Here is a 17964-nt window from a genome sequence, read left to right as displayed (position 1 = left end):
ATCTTTCACAGAATTACCTAAAAAAGCTGCTACTGTGCTCTACCAGAGGAGCAATGCTAACCACAGCTGTGTTGGGTTATAATATTGAACATGAGAATTGTTCATTTTAGCCAGTTTTTGTTTCCATTGTTTTCTCAAAAATCCATTATACAAATTATTTAAAAAGGTAGTATTAACCAAGTACCTTTAAAAATATACCTTTGAGATTCATTCTGTGTGAACACAAGCTGGATAAGCATTCCAAGAGAAGGGACAAACTCGGTGTGGTAAGGAGCCAGAGGTAGCCCGTACGACATGCTGCAGTGAGCAGAGTCAGTTCTTATCAAATCACACAGGGATGTGTGCACACACATACACCCACCAAGAGTCAAACTCTGGTGCCAATTAGTCTCTGTTACCAGAGCTCTCTGGTTATTAATTTGCTATGAATTACTGTAAATTAACATTGAAATCTTGAATAGCAAAACTTGGCATCAGGAAACAATATGGATATTAAATCCTCATTTCATTTTGTAAAACTGTCGTCCTTTTGTTTCAGAAAACAGTACTTTTTCTAGTTATATTCTGCAGATTCAGTTAAGAAGTACATCAGCCTTTGGGAGTAACACTTAATGCGGGGAAATTAATGCCCAGGGAAATCAGCCCTAGAGGATGCCTCCAGTAGGCAGTTTTAAGAGTATGTCTGATGGTATCTTCAAATATCCAAAGGCTCAGTCAGCTACTCATGTATTAGAAATCTATGTGTGCTAAACAACTATGCCTGGAAATATCGTTTATGTCGTTTATGACAGGCTTTGAAATACGAAAAACAGTGGGGACAGGTGGAAAGTCAGAAAAAAATCTGACTGTATTGATACCAATCAGCATGGTAGTCTGAAGAGTATAGAAAATGGTTATTATCTTAAGGCAGCAGGCTGCCTTTTGAAATACTAATCCAATTTTTCTTCCGTGGTTTTCCTTTCAAACAGCTACAGGCTTACGGGCGGCAATTCGCAATTCACCATCAACCCTTCTACGGGACAGATCATCACCAGTGCGCTCCTCGATCGAGAGGCGAGGGAGAACTACACCCTGGTGGTGGTGGCGAGCGACGGGGGCTTCCCCAGGGCTCTCTCCAGTTCCACCAGCGTGCTCGTGTCCGTGGCCGACGTGAACGACAACCCACCCAAATTCCAGCACCACCCCTACGTCACCCACGTCCCATCGCCCGCTGCTTCAGGTAACCTGGTCACGGGTAGTGCTTAGCATAAAAGCGCTTCCGTAAACAGAGAATCACGGAATGGTTTGGATTGGAAGGGACCTTAAAGATCATCTAGCACCAGCCCACCTGCCATGGGACATCTTCCACTAAATTAGATTGCTCTAAGTCCCATCTCAACTTGGCCTGTAACACTTCCAGGGATGGGTCATCCACAGCTTCTCCGGGCAACATCTTAATGAAATGCAAATCTGTGCCACCAGAAATGTTTGAGATGTTCCTCTGCAGCTGTTCTCCTGGTATTATCTTTGTGTTCCATGGGAATGAGGAAAAACAAACCTGAATTTACCATCCACAATTTAGCAGGCTTTTTCTACTCTGTTCCTCCCATCCAAATTCAATTACGTTCCTGTAGTTACGTAAAGTAGACATACTGTAAATGAGCACCCACTCAAAAACGTGATTATTTTGCCAGGGTTAGGAAGACAATGGCCTGTTTTTATTTCTGAAAGTCTCCTCTGAGCAATTCTTAAAGAGGATTTTGACAACCTCTTCCAAAAATTCAGTATCTGTGTCAGATGTTAAATATGTTGCCTTTCCTTGAGCCAAGTGGTGAAGTAAAATAAAATAAAAGTAAATCCAAGGAGCAATCTTCCTTTTGTGGAGCCTACACCCAAATTAAAGTTACTTCACTCAACACAGGAGTTAATTTCTGATTCAGTTCATGTTTCATGTTTTCACATGCATACACATACATGGATATGTGATGCCTACAGAGAGGATTCCATGACAAATGGTTTACAAAACAAGTTTTCTTCTAACAGAAAAAAAGGCTTATTCCCATGCCTTGGATTTTGTCTCTAAATTTTAAACAACTGCAAATACTTCTCCTTTTCATGGAAGAATAGATTTGTTTACAATTCTTCCCTGTTTCCAGAACAACATTATGAAATTGTTTTATTATTGCCTTGGTGAAACTTCGTGTAATCTGACTAGGGCACAGTGACTTTGTCTGGTTGGTTTTGGGGTGTTCCTTTAAATTCTTTTCACGAGGAGTACACATAGGTTGACCTGATGTTTTCTGGCAATAGCTTTTTGGGTGCTTTTTTGTATAAAATCTTGTACAACTAGAAACCTAAGCTATGTTTACTTTGTTTTTAACCTAGCAAAAACCTAGGGATGCATCCACCTTTTTATTTACAACTTTCTTTTCTTTCTGGTATTTTTTAATGAAGTTTAAAAGGGGAAACTAGTAATAATAATAATATAATTTGAATAAGCGAAGCAAAAAGTCTTCATTTCTTCCTGTCCCATTTCTCACATGGATTTGAATACTGTTCTTGTCTAAATATTCCTGCCCCTGGAGTACAAATCACTGCACATGACAAATAGTGACATGAAGTATAGTTTTAAGGGATGCTGTCAAAGCCATTCCTGCCTGTAAATGATTTTCCCTTAAGAGGTTGGAAACGGCATGATTTTGTACAAAACTGGGTATTTTCTAAATTTTAGTAACAATAAAATATCAACAGTGTTCTGCAAATTGTTTGAACAGTGTCAAATTTGAAAGATGTGCCGCGCATTAGATCTGTAAAGTCCGGTGAGGAAGAATGCCCTTGGTTCTCCTTGCAGATGGGCAAATACAGAGGTCAATGCAAATGGTGCCCATCAGTCAAGCTTATTGTGAAGCATAAATTCAAAAGACCTGAAAAGTCTGAGTATAATCATGTTATTGTACTAGTGCGCAATAGTTTTGTATTTATATTTTTCCCCTTTCTCAGAGGACCGGTGTGCTTTTAAAAATGCAGTCCTCTTAGTTACTGTCCTTGGAATGCTCTTAGAAAACTAGAAGTAAGGGGCTAGTGGGGAGAAAGGAGCAGTACCTGGGGAATAGGAAGAGAAGGGACTTCAAGGGATATGGTGGGTGTGTAGAGTAAATGTCCATGGGGACTGTCTGTTCACTTACATAACCTTAATAGTCCTTGAATTCCAGGGTGGAGTTTTTTCATGGATAAATAAGCTAAGAGTAATTTTAAAAATCAAAATAGCATTCAATCTTAGTGGATTTGTGGCTTTTATACTGTGAATGTTCTAGAAGTAGGCTTCCAAAAGGCTGCAGGTCCAGTTCCCAGTGCAGTTACTGAGATCTGTACGTCCGTCTCTCTGAATGCAGTGTCCTAGTTTCCAACTCCACATAGTTTGGCTGCATGCATGTCTTGTGGACTCGCAAACTCACCTGCCCCTTGCTGAACTCAGCATCTTGTGAAAAAAGCAGTTAATCTCAGGGCAGCGTAAGGAAGAGCATGCTGCTCCAGGATGCGCTTCCGAGTGAAAACCTGGTGTCACGTTTCTCACAGTCAGTGCGTTCATTAAAGGACTGACCTAACTTTGTTCTCCATTTCAGGCTCATTCGTGTTTGCTGTGACCGTCACCGATGCAGATGCTGGCTCCAATGCCGAGCTCCATTATTCCCTCATGGGGAAGAACTCTGAGAAGTTCCACATTGATCCAGCAAGGGGGGCAATCCTGGCTGCAAAACCACTGGTGGGAGAGTCCGAAGTCACCATTTCTGTCCACGTGAGGGATGGCGGCCGGTACCCCAAGACAGACTCTACCACGGTCACCGTGAGGTTTGTGGACAAAGCCGAATTTCCTCGTGTTCAGGCAGATCAGGAGACCTTCACATTTCCTGAAAACCAAGCAGTTGGGACGCTTGTCACCACGGTCTCTGGATCTTCAGCCAGAGGAGGCTCTTTGTCCTACTACATCGCCAGCGGTAACCTGGGCAGCACCTTCCTGGTGGACCAGGTGACAGGACAGCTTTCTGTTGGGCAAGCTTTAGATTTTGAAGCCATCCAGAAATACGTGGTGTGGATTGAGGCCAGAGACATGGGCTTTCCCCCCTTTTCCTCATACAAGAAATTGGAAGTGTCAGTGATTGATGTCAATGATAACGCGCCAGAGTTTGAGCAAGATCCCTTCATTGCAGAAATAGCCGAGAACCTGTCCCCAAGGAAGATACTGACGGTGGCTGCTGTCGACAGAGACAGTGGCCTAAATGGACAGCTAAATTATGAAATAATCGAGGGCAATACTGAAAATAGTTTCAGTATCAATCGAGCCACTGGTGAGATCAGAAGTATCAGGCCCTTGGACAGGGAGAAACTGTCTCAGTACACACTAACCATAAAAGCTTCGGATAAAGGCACTCCGCTCCAGAGCACGACTGTCAAAGTTATCATTAATATTTTAGATGAAAATGACAATGCTCCAAGGTTTTCCCAGATATTCAGTGCTTCTGTGCCTGAAAACGCACCTCTGGGTTTTACAGTAACCCGAGTCACAACGTCAGATGAGGACATCGGGGTGAATGCAGTGAGCAGGTACTCCATAAGGGACACGAGTCTCCCATTTACCATAAATCCCAGCACTGGGGACATCACCATCAGCAGACCACTGAACAGGGAGGACACTGACCGCTACAGAATCAGGGTCTCTGCCCATGACTCTGGGTGGACGGTGAGCACAGATGTCACCATATTTGTCACGGATGTCAATGACAACGCCCCACGATTTATAAAACCGTCCTATTATCTGGAGTGTCCTGAGCTTCCTGGGATTGGGCTAAAGGTTACCCAGGTTTCAGCCACTGATCCAGATGAAGGGTCCAATGGCCAAGTCTTCTACTTCATAAAATCCCAGTCCGAGTTCTTCCGCATTAACGCAACCACGGGGGAGATTTTCAACAAGCAGTATTTAAGGTACCAAAACTCCAGCGGTTCCAGCAATGTCAACATCAACAGGCACAGCTTCGTCGTGACATCATCAGACCGGGGCAGTCCTCCTTTAGTGAGCGAGACCACTGTCACCATAAACATAGTAGACAGCAATGACAATGCACCGCTCTTCCTCGCTCCTAAATATTTCACTCCTGTTACTAAGAACGTGAGGGTTGGCACGAACTTAATTAAAGTCACTGCAGTGGATGACAAGGACTTTGGCTTGAATTCTGAAGTGGAGTACTTCATCTCTGATGAGAGCAAAACTAATAAATTCAGACTGGACAGGAGTACAGGCTGGATTTCTGTGTCGTCTTCACTAATGGCTGATTTGAACAAAAACCTCCTGTTTAAAGTGAAAGCCAAGGACAAGGGTAATCCCCCACTCTCATCTGAGGTAGCTGTTGAAATTGTAGTGACAGAAGAAAATTACCATACACCTGAGTTTTCCCAAATCCGTATGAGTGTTACTATCCCGGAGAGTCATTCTGTTGGAACAGTGATCAGAACGGTGTCAGCACGAGACAGAGATGCTGCTATGAATGGATTGATCAGATACAATATTTCCTCTGGAAATGAAGCTGGAATCTTTGCTATTAATACAACCACTGGTACACTGACGCTAGCCAAACCACTTGATTTTGAGTTACACCAAAAACACGAGCTGGTTGTTACTGCCACAGATGGAGGATGGGTGTCCAGAACAGGCTACTGCAGTGTCACTGTTAATGTCATTGATGTCAATGATAACTCGCCCACGTTCAGCCCTGAGGACTACTTTCCCACCGTGTTAGAAAACGCCCCCAGTGGGACAACTGTTATTTGTTTAAACGCCACTGATGCTGACTCCGGATCTAACGCTGTGATTGCATATGCCATTCAGTCCTCAGACAGCGACCTCTTTGTCATTGATCCCAACACGGGAACCATCACCACCCAGGGATTTTTAGATTACGAAACAAAGCAGAGTTACCATTTAACAGTAAAGGCTTTTAATGTTCCAGATGAAGAGAGGTGCAGCTTTGCTACTGTCAACATCCAGTTAGAAGGGACAAATGAATATGTGCCCCGTTTTGTGTCCAAGCTTTATTATTTCGAGGTTTCAGAGGCAGCCTCCAAAGGTACTGTTGTAGGTGAAGTTTTTGCAAGTGATCGTGATATGGGAATTGATGGAGAAGTCCACTACCTCATCTTCGGCAACAGCAGAAAGAAGGGCTTCCAGGTAGATGAGAAAAGTGGCCAGATCTATGTTTCAGGACCTCTTGACAGAGAAAAAGAAGAACGAATCTCTTTGAAAGTCCTTGCAAAAAATTTGGGGAGTATTCGTGGTGCAGATATAGATGAAGTAACTGTTAATATCACAATCCTGGATGCCAACGACCCTCCTCTTTTTACCTTGGGAACCTACAATATACAAATTAGCGAGGGTGTTCCTCCAGGCACCCACGTCACATTCGTCAGTGCCTTTGATTCAGATTCTGTCCCCAGCTGGAGCAGGTTCTCCTATTTCATCGGGTCTGGCAATGAGAACAGCGCCTTTTCCATCAACCCACAGACGGGACAGGTGACGGTCACTGCAGAGCTGGATCGAGAAACGCTGCCTGTCTACAACCTGTCTGTGCTGGCCATCGATTCGGGAACACCGTCTGCAACAGGCAGTGCCTCTCTATTAGTAACTTTGGAAGATATCAACGACAATGGCCCTACCTTGTCCACCAGCCAAGGAGAAGTCCAGGAGAATAACCGTGCTGGAACTCCGGTGATGATGCTTCAGTCGTCGGATCCTGATCTCCCTCCCAACCAAGGTCCTTTCACATATTACTTGCTCAGCACTGGCCCTGCCACCAGCTACTTCAGCCTCAGCACCGCTGGTGTCCTGACAACGACGAGGGAGATTGACAGGGAGCAAATCAGTGATTTCTACCTCTCAGTGATTACGAGAGACTCTGGCATTCCTCAGATGTCTTCCACAGGAACTGTGCATATCAAGGTAATAGACCAAAACGACAACCCATCTCAGCCCAGAACAGTGGAAATCTTTGTTCATTATTATGGCAACCTCTTCCCAGGTGGAATTTTGGGCAATGTAAAGCCACAGGATCCAGATGTGCTAGACAGCTTCCAATGCTCCCTCACCTCAGGAGTCACCAGCCTCTTCAGCATTCCTGGGGGCACCTGTGAGCTGCACTCGCAGGCGAGGTCCACAGATGGCACGTTTGACCTGGCTGTCCTCAGCAATGATGGGCTACACGGCGCTGTCACCAGCAGCGTCCGGATTTTCTTCACGGGCTTCAGCAACACCACCATCGACAACAGCATCCTCCTTCGCCTGAGCGCCCACAGCGTGCGCGACTTCCTCACCAACCACTACCTGCACTTCCTGCGCATCGCCAGCTCCCAGCTGACGGGGCTGGGCACGGCCATCCAGCTCTACGGGCTGTACGAGGACAGCAACCACACCTTCCTGATGGCGGCCGTCAAGCGCGGCAACAACCAGTACGTGAACCCCAGCGGCGTGGCCACCTTCTTCGAGAGCATCAAGGACGTTCTCTTCCGCCAGAGTGGGGTGCGGGTCGAGGCTGTGGACCATGACTGGTGCCTGCAGAGCCCCTGCCAGAACGGAGGGAGCTGCCTGAGGAGGCTGGCGGTGAGCCCGGCCCTGAGGACCCACGAGAGCGTCCCTGTCATCATCGTGGCCAACGAGCCCCTGCGGCCCTTCGTGTGCAGGTGCCTGCCAGGGTACGATGGGAGCCTGTGCGAGACCGACATCGACGAGTGCCTCCCATCCCCCTGCCACAACGACGGCACTTGCCACAACCTGGTGGGGGGCTTCTCCTGCAGCTGCCCAGAGGGTTTCACTGGCATGGCTTGTGAGAGGGACATCAACGAGTGCCTTTCCAACCCCTGCAAAAATGGTGCTGCCTGCCAGAACTTTCCAGGAAGCTTCAACTGTGTTTGTAAAACCGGGTACACAGGTACGCTTTTACTCCTCTATACCTTACAGTCCAGGAAAGATGGCGAGAGTGTGGAGATGTGCCTTCTTAGCCCAAACTTGTCTGAATGCAAGCATCCCCAGTAGATGAAGATGTCATGCAAAATGAGGTATTCATAGTGTGAAAACTCAGAAGATCAGGTGCCCTCAATATTATTTTATTTTAGGTCTGTCCCCAGGCAAATCTCACTTACCTGATTTGCATTAGAACAGAAAGATTTTTACAAGAGCTATTTAAATTTATTAAATGTGTAGAAACGATTCCAATGCTCAAGTATGATTTTTCTGTACATGTTATTGTTATGCATATTGTGGGAGCATTTCAAGTCTGCTAGAAGTGTGCCAAGCAAGAAAATCAGCCTCTGCCCCAAATTACTTGCAGGACAGAAAACAGATGAAGGATATGGGAAAAAGCAGAATTCAGGCAAAATGGCCAACCTCTCTGTTCTGTTCTGTATTTTGTCCCTTTGTCATTTATTTTTTTTTCATTAAGCACAGAAATGTCTGCAGCATTCCTACCCCTTCTGAGTATTTTTTCTCTAATATTTATTACACATTCAAACACAGCAGCATTGCAACCCTAGAAAAGCAGGCTGGTCTTTGCTTCTGCCATGAGTAGGATATTTAAGGAAGGTCTGAACAATTTTAACCAGTGCTTATAGCCACCTTTTATAGAAATCAGAAAAAAAAAATCCAACCTGAGGAGATTAGGTAGGGCTTTCATTGCCTTTTCTAAGGAGTATTTCTGTATTGCCTATGCCCCAGGGCAGCCTAGCTCAGCACAGCTGTGTCCATTCTGGTGTGGGACTTGCCACCACCACAGCTCACCGGTAACCCATGGAGGGATTGGGGGATCCATTGTTCCTTTGAGTTTTTTTCTTACACCAGATCAGTGCAGGAGAGTATGGAGGAGAAAGTTAATTAATCTCAAGTAAAGGTTTAACTACTTAAATTTAAATCACAGCTGCAGCAGTGAGTGCATATTCAGTGCAATATCAAGGACCCTGATGAGATCTTTCGCGTGAACCTCACAAATGTGCTCTTGAGCCTCAGGTCAGGAGCAATTGTTGTTAATTGACAAGCAGTTCTAATTAAGTTACCAGTCCAGGATTTTATTTCATGTTGTATTAGCACATCAAATTATTTTGCCAGGAGCATGGCAAAATAATTCTAGGGCACCTATGCCCTGTAACTCTTGCGGTCATTAGCACCAGAGAGTAAACGGGCATATGTTTGCTGTTGCAGTGAAGCAAAACACTTCATTAACTCTAGCAAGCAAACTACAGTGTATGCCTCTAGACTGTAATTTGAAACATTTATGAAACATCCAGTGGATTTCTTCTGGTATTAAAGCTCATACTTTAATGCTCAACCCTTATGTCAGCTAAAAATCGAGCTCTGCATGTGACAAGCTCAAAAAAAAGATGAGTATTTTTACTAAGAGAATGTGATGAGATACTCTTAGAGTTTGAAGTTTTGGATTTCTTTCATGCCATGAATTAAATGTGGCATCTGATAGGAGCTTTCTTAAACTCCTTGTCAACACAAATAACCTTAAAATAGACTGCCACTGAGGCAGACGTTTCTATTTGGAAGTCAGATGTTGTTTAATCAGTTGGCCATTGCAGAATCAAGAGTTATTAAAGTGTCCTGAGATTAATTGATCAAGACAGAAAACAAATGGCACCAGTGTAATTAAAAGACAAAATATCTTTAGAGTTTAATATCAACACAGCTTATTAGATAAGATCACAATTAACACACAGTATATTTAGACGTTTTATGTCTGCAAAAGCATATTTGAAATTCTGCAAATTAAATATTCAATAGGCTCTGCAAACAAATGTCAGTGTACTGATTGTTTGAGAATGCTTGACATAGAGGCTATTATGTCACTATTATACTGCCATCAGAAAGAGAACACAGCTGCCTGGACTCTTAATTTGCATTCATATGTGATCACAGATAGCCACAGTGGATGTAAAAATAAAGTCTCAAACTGTTTCTTCATGAATATAAGCCTTGAGTGCTTCAACAACAACAAAAAAGAGGCATCCAAAATAGTGAATTTCTAATTCAGTTTGCCATATATACATAGCTTTGCTGCTTCTGTTGGAATGAAAATACAGTCTCATAATTGAATTTGCACGCTTGGTAATAAAATAATATTTACATGGTACTGCATGCAAGTAGAAATTAGTGTTTTCTGAGACAGATGCTCTGTTCACTGTAAATTAGAGTACATGAGCTGCAGACCTTTATAATGGTGTACCTGAAAACGGAGTCTTGCTTTTCTTTGATTTATTATGTTTTGTCAGCTGCATTTCACTTCATCATGCTGCAAAAGGTAATGTCATTCTTTTCACTGGATAGGATTATAAAGACTGATTACCTCAGAGCATCATTAGGGTTTAAACAATCTGTTATAATTATATCTCTTAATGATGAACAGGTTTTGTTTTTAAAATAATCACTTTCTGGAGGGAATATGCTTGGTGATTTACAGTAGTTGTCTGCCCTTCCTTTGAACCCTTCATTTCCTGTTTTCCAGGATTCATTAAGATGAAGGAATGTAGGTTTGTGAAGTTGTTTCAAATGCAAGATTAGAATATTAGAACAACCACTTTAAAAGATGGACACAGAGAACCACAAAAAACTAAAACTCTCAAATCAGCTGAAATCTTAACTGAAGAGCATTGAGCTGGTATCTGTTCCTGTTACATTTTTCAATTTAAAAAGTCTGAGGAACTTACATTTTTGCATAAGCTCATGCCTGTGATAGCATCAGCTGGAGGTGATGAATGATAAATGTTGAATGCTGTCTGTTACCAATTATCCAGCATTCTCCTAATTTTCATGGTCTTCAGAAAAAGATCTTTCTGATGCAGAAGTGAATACCTTGCATCTTTCAGAATTTCAGCTGAGAATTGATCTATAAACTCAGCAAACTGCAGTTTTCATCAAGGCCAGCTTGGATGGGATTTTGAGCAACTTGGTCAAGTGAAAGGTGTCCCTGCCCATGGCAGGGGATTGGAACAAGATGGCTTTTAAAGCCCTTTCCAACCCAAACCATTCTATGATTCTATAATTCTGTTATTCTGAACACACTTCTGTTGGTTTCAAGAACTCTTCAGACAATAGTTAAGCATGAAGAAAATGCTGTTATTCACTGGTTAAAGTAAGTGCAGCTGAAATAAACATCCATATTCTCTTGCCGACTCAGCAAATGTGCCAGCTTTACTGTTAGCTGAGAAAAAGAAGAGTATTTAGTTAGATTGAACTGCAAAAATCTGAGTAAGCCTTATTATCTGCACTTGATTTTTGTGAAAACTAAGCAACATCACTGAGCTATTTTAAACATGTCTGTCTCACTCTTGCTGTGTGCTCTCCTTCATAAGTCAAAGATCTCTACTACGGACCATAAATTGAAAACAAAGAAAGCAGCAAAATCTCACATAAAAAGTTAGCTCATCCTTCAGTCATGCCCATTAGAGAATAAAACATAAATAAATACCCCCAAAGCATAATTAGATTCAGACACTGGAAAAGTTTCCTGGATTTATGGTGCATCTACAAGTGACGTATTAACCACAGGAATCCTCCAGCGCTCCATTTCCATCCTGCTTGCAGTCACACATGGAGAGCTGCTGCTCACATGGAAGAGCTGCTTGCAAACTGTAGGTTAAACTGAAAAGTAGAAGAGAGGGGGGAAAAAAAAGGAGGTTTTCTTCATTAGGTGACTTAAGTTATGAAACTCTGAAAAAGGTAGCAGAGTTCATAAAGCACAGTCCTGATTTTCTACACTTCTAAGCACCAGTAACCTCTAAGGACTTGCTATTGTGCATTCCTGTCATGGGAGATGTAAAATTAAAAGATATATGTGCCATACAAGAATGGACACCCTCTGTGCAAGCTCATGTTGTACTTTTAACTTAAACATATACATATGGCGTAAGAAATAAAATAATTCATTATCAGTGCAAAAACAAGCATTAAGGCAGTCTTAGCCCTTGCTTTGTGCATATATCCTGGCTGAGATGAAGTTAGGAGAAGTCTGGAAGACTGTGGCTGGTTTTGTGAGTTTTTTGCATTGAAGCAGGGAGGACAATCGTAACAATACTTTGAAGTTTTTGCTGAGCATAGGCAGTGCAGGCTGACACTGCTGGCAAAAAGAAGACAGGCTCCAAGAGTGAGATGTAGTGGAAGTGTTGCTAAACTCATCAAAGCCAAGCAATGAAAACCTTAGAAATGAGGACCAGTATTTTTGTAGTTAATGTTTCCATACAAAGAAAATTTTAGTTTTGTACAAAGAATCCCTGTGTCCATATTTGGCATCTGTTAAAATCTTCACTTTTTCTCTTGGTTCCCTTCCTTGCTGAAATGAATTACATGATTTCAGTTTGTTCTCTGGCAATGATATGTACCACATGTGACAATGTCTGCTTAGGAAAGGACTGTATGCAGAGTAGCTTGTTCTAGGTCCAGAGGACTGTGGTCTCTCTGAGTCAGGAAGGAGGTTGTAATTGATGAGGAAAAATAAGAAAAATCATATAATGTACAATAGCAGGCTGTGTTCAGCACAACCTGCCTGTACAGGGTCCAGCAAGGGCTATCTGTATCTCCTTTGCACTCATGAGTATATTGCATTCAATAGGGAGGGAAAAAAGATACCTTTTTACAGCTTTTTAGTTCATTGTTGCCTTTAATTTCATGATCTCTCTTTTATAGACCCTTTTATAGACTTTAATAAAATAAATAATAAAGTTCAGTTAAATTAAAACAACAGTCCACCCGTACCTATAATCACAATGAGACACTTGAGAAGTAACATTGCTTTCTCTGGGCCACAGATTATGCCTGTGACAGGGCTGGGAGCAGCCCAGCATCCTGTCTTGTGATTCCTCTCTCCATCCCACAGCCAGTCCCTGGCACCCTCTCTCCTGGCCATGTGTTCAGCGTCGGTTCATAACCTCATTACCTACAACACCAGCCTGACTTTCCTAGTGCCCTGAATAGTCTGACCTGGAAATTGCTTTTGTTCCCTCATCACAGGGAAAACGTGTGACTCCACTGTCAACTACTGTGAGTGCAACCCCTGTTTCAATGGTGGGTCCTGCCAAAGCGGGCTGGAGGGGTATTTCTGCCACTGTCCTTTCGGTGAGTACTCTTCTCCTCCTTTCCTCTTCATCTCCCCTTTCCCTATTCATATTTCTATTTAGTTTTACCTGCATAAATGATTTCTGGTTTGAAAATGATTCAAGGTTTGGAAAAACTGGAGGTTTAATTAACTTATTCTTCTTTAAAAGAAAATTTAAAAAGTGATGTGGTCACTACCAATATTTTATTTGTCATTCCTGGTAGCAGCTCCTTTCTCCCTCACACAAAAACATAACAAGATCCAGCCTAAAAATTAGAAAGAGTCTTTCTAGTGATGTAGGTGGATAGATAGATACATGTGGATACAAAAATGCTGTTAGCAAGGAATTTTCCTGCTTCTTTCTAAGGCTCTGAGAGACTTTTCTCTCTCAGGAAGATAGTTGCAAAGTTCTGTAAACTATGAACACCTGGGACCTTGCAGAACCTTGTTTATGGTACAGTAGAAAAATATTTTGACAATGGATGTTTTAGGATTTTAGCCAATCAACTCAGAGTTTGGCTGATGCTTTGTCCAATTAGACGATGAAGAAAAAAGTCTATAAAAGAGTTTGTAAAATAATTAAATAGATCAATCTTGCTGCACCATTCCTGCCTGCTGGATCTCTCTCCTCTCCTCCCTACGGCTGCAGGATACAGTAATAGATACGTATAACTAACCAAAAGTAAGAATGGATGCTTGAAATCTTTAGATCCACGACCATTGACTTCCTGAAGAAGAAGCTTAGCTCAACCACAGCTGGATCAGGGCTAAAGTACCTTCACCACCAAGAATATCCAAAGTTCAGTGTGAAGGAAGAGGAATGATGATAACAAAGCTCTCCTGATGAGTAACAGGCCCTTTTAGGAGAGCTGAAGAGTAAGACCATTGTAAATAACATCAGTATTTTACATCAGAGAAGCATATAGTAGTGCCAAAATAGTTTCATAATTTTTAGAATTTAATTATCCCAGATTTGGTTTGTGGAATGAACCCAAAAAAAACATAGAACAACATGGATATTTTAAGGTATCATGACACAATTGCAACAAGATTGATTTTGAATACAGATTAATCCAAAATTGTCATTGCTCATATGGAAAAGTATGAAAGTAAACGTAACAGATTAATAAAGAAACCAGAAATGTACAGAAATCATCTACAATGTTTTAAGGTTGTTGAAAACCCTCTCACAAAAGTATCATTCTCAGTATGCATTTGTAACTAATGCTGAATAAGTTTTTCTATTAACATGTGGAATAATTTCTCTATTCCCTTTTATTTCCTTTACTGTACATTTACTCAGGGTTTATTAATTTCCCTTACAGACATAGTCCATTGTAAATGTAACTAATATTCATAAATAAAATCAGGGTTTTTTCCTTATTGTCACTGCAGTGAAAGAAAAATCAAGGGAAATTATGTGACAGAGATCTGTAAAAAACATGTAGAATGCACCAAAATATTCATATCAGTAAAACCATGAAAAGGCATAATGTTTTAATCATACATGCTTATTTCTTAAGTATGAAAAATGAACCACCCAGTGAGAAACAGTTGAGATAACAGCCACAGAGCGAAAAATAAACTCAACTTGCACATTTATTTCCATAACTGGATTAATAAATGCCTGATGATAATTAACAACCATGTCTTGACAGAGCTGTCAAACTGGCTTGTTTTGGTGTTTTCCAAAGAAGTCATAGAGCTCAATGAAATGTTTTTCAATAGATGTATCTATTTGTAACTTATCCTTTGTAACTTGAATTTTTAACTTTAAATACCGTGTACCTCAGCACTTGGCTGTGTGTTTTTAATTTTACACCAGAGGTTCCTTAAGGAGCCTGTGCATCACAGCCATGTCGAGTGCACATCGATACTTTGCTCCTGGGAGAATGCACAGTGAGGGAAAAACTCGCCAATCCCAGATTTTGCTTTTCATTTTGCAGGTGTTTTTGGGAATCACTGCGAGCTGAACAGTTATGGATTTGAGGAGCTGTCCTACATGGAGTTCCCCAGTATGGATCCCAACAATAATTACATCTATATAAAGTTTGCCACTATAAAGAGTAACGCCTTGCTGTTGTATAACCACGACAACCAAACCGGAGAGCGGGCAGAATTCCTGGCCCTGGAAATAGCAGAAGGGAGGTTGAGGTTCTCCTACAACCTGGGCAGTGGCACATACAAGCTCACCACAGCCAAGAAGGTGTCTGATGGACAATTCCACACCGTCATTGCCCGCCGGGCTGGAATGGTAAGGAACGCTAAAATGAGCATTTGAGGCAAGTTCAGCCAAATCACTTTGGCTTCCAGGGGAACTCAGAGAAATGTAAATCAGTGCCATTGGGTTTGCTAGCAGAAAGTCCAACTTTGGGAAAAACCTCCTTCATTTCTGTCTTATTCCAACTGACTCAAAGCCCTATGGTGGTTTGTTTAGTACGACGATGATAAAGTATAATGAAAAAAACATGTGCAAAATGCCCCCATACTCTCAATGTGAAAAATGAGAGCCAGGAATAATTAATGACATAGATGACTACGCACGGGGCTAATTAACTGGTGTAGATTACAGGGATGATTATCAGGGAATGCTAATTAACCACAGTAATTGCAAAATGCCTCAAAATAATTTTTCTCAACATTTGGAGAATAGAAGTGGACAAACTTAAAATTCCAGGCATCCTTGACCTTCTTGAGCTAATTCAGAGATTTTACCAATCTCATCAGACTGGGAGCCTGGTTTTCCTCTGTAGCATACATACAAAGAGTTAAAAGGTGCTACATTAAGAGAATTTTTTTGAGGAGAAGGAGGGAAGTTAATTCTCTCTTTGTCTCCCAGAATGCATCTGAGGTGAGGAACTCTGCCAAAAACTGGGACAACTGATTACCATATGCCTGGCACTCTGACCCCTCTCCTGCCTTCATTTTTTTCTCCAGTAAATGTTTTCTATTCCTCTTCTCTCATTTTTTAATAATATTTCCAAAGCAGAACATAAACCAAATGCTCTTTGAATCCAAGCCAAGTTTTTTGACTCCACAATGTTTGAGTTAGAAATGAAACCAAATCTATTTGCCATCCATAATCAGTAACTATTGCCCAACAGTTCCCTTCTCAGGCAGAAATGGCCAGCATACTTGGAATTCCATATTCTTCCCATGTTTGAAATTAAAGTAATGGAACAGTAATATGTGGTGGGGTTCCCCATTTGGGTTTGTGTATTTCAAGCTAGAAACGATGAAAGGAATAAAAGCAATAACTCTTCTACCCAGTGTGTCTCCCCTCTAGTCCTTGAGCCTGGAACTCCAGTTCATAGTGCAAGATCTGATATCTCCATTTGTTCTGCGTGTTGGTCTCTTCTCCCAAGTTAACCAGCAACAGGACAAGAGGAAATGGCCTCAAGTTGCAGCAGGGGAGGTTTAGATTGAGTATTAGGAAAGCTTCCCCAGAAGGGTCGTCAATGCCTGGAACAGGCCACCCAGGGAAATGGTTGAGTCACCATCCCTGGAGGTATTAAAAAGATGTGTAGATGTGGCAGCTGGGGACATGGTTTAGTGGTGGCCTTGATAGTGCTTGCGAGTGGTTGGATTCTTAGAGATCTTTTCCATCATAAAGGATTCTATGGTTCTGTGAAATCCCCTCTTCAGCTGGATTTCCAAATCCAATTTGTGTGTGTTTGTAGGACTTACATATCCAAATAAGATGAAAGGTAATTGTGATGTTGAGCAATGACTTTGATTTAATGTTACTTGATATCAGATATCAATTTGCATCTTGCAAATTTAATAATGTACATCACAGCTTCTTAAGCCCAAAGGTGCACCTTAATTTTGAGATGTACCAGGTTCCCATTTTAGTAACTAAAGTAGAATGTTACTTCTATAAATAAGATTTAAATGGCTAAGTATAGGGGCACACAGTAAAAGTTACAACAAATAAATGAAGTACACTGAAGAAAAAAAAAACAGGGAAAGAAAATGTTTTACTTGTCAGTGTGCCAGAGGACTATAGAAGAAGAGAGAACGTAAAAAGGGCTATTTATAGAAAATTTCAGCTATGAATGCTTCAGGCTGAAAGTAAACATTTAAGACAACCTATACCTTTATGTGAATTTTTTTTGCTTGTTTTGTTTTTAATGTTTAAACCTTTTCAGTAATGTTTACAAACAGTATGTGAAGAGAATTGCCTTTGTCTTAGATATTTCTGCTACAGGAAAAATGTTTCCCAGGTGTCCAAAACTGTATAAAATAGGCCCCCTTCAGGATTCCAAATCTGTCATTTCCTACAGCACAGTGGGATTTTATCGGAAACTGGTAAAATCATTAAGTTGTCACTCCTGAGCTATTGCAGAGTGACAGGATAGAAAGGCTCATAATGTGGCAAGGTAACTGTAGAGTAATGCTTTAGTAACAAGCAGGAACATTTGACTAACATTAGAAAATAGATTGTATGAACTCTGGTCCAAGTAAAATATATTCTCAAATATCCAGCCCTTCAGCTGGGGTTGGAGCTTGGCTTGCAGAGCACATAGCAATGTAAGTTAGGGAGATTATGCTGATTGAGCTAAGAACAAAAAACTCATTTCAGTTTTTGTTGTTGATGTTCTGAAGGAAAATATGTATGCATGTGGTGGCATACAGAGCAGCCAGCTTATTATTCTTCCTCTGAATTGTTTCATTTACACAGGGCTATAATCTGCCTTGGAACTGCAGACTGACATTTCTTGGGAGAAGCACTTTGCTCATTTGTATGGAAAGAAATTCAAGATAAGCTCTCATTAAAAATAGCAAATTGAACAATTTAACCGTACTGAAGGGCATGATTTAGGACTAAGAACTCTGAATTTATTTGGTCAATACA

At 41.5% G+C, this 17964-nt stretch overlaps 1 protein-coding gene across 1 annotated transcript in view; it reads left to right on the top strand.

Annotated features, from left to right (window-relative positions):
* FAT4 (FAT atypical cadherin 4) overlaps positions 1–17964 on the top strand; it is a 123874-nt gene that overhangs the window by 90218 nt on the left and 15692 nt on the right. Inside the window, exons 8-11 of the mRNA XM_032109041.1 lie at positions 969–1219; positions 3603–7952; positions 13022–13126; positions 15053–15360. Coding sequence (XP_031964932.1) covers positions 969–1219; positions 3603–7952; positions 13022–13126; positions 15053–15360 — 5014 coding nt within the window. The remainder of the gene's footprint in view (positions 1–968; positions 1220–3602; positions 7953–13021; positions 13127–15052; positions 15361–17964) is intronic.

The sequence above is a fragment of the Corvus moneduloides genome, chromosome 5 (assembly GCF_009650955.1).
Source record: "Corvus moneduloides isolate bCorMon1 chromosome 5, bCorMon1.pri, whole genome shotgun sequence".
NCBI lineage: Eukaryota > Metazoa > Chordata > Aves > Passeriformes > Corvidae > Corvus > Corvus moneduloides.
Note: the sequence above shows the minus strand (reverse complement) of the source record. Positions and strands in the feature narration are given on the sequence as shown.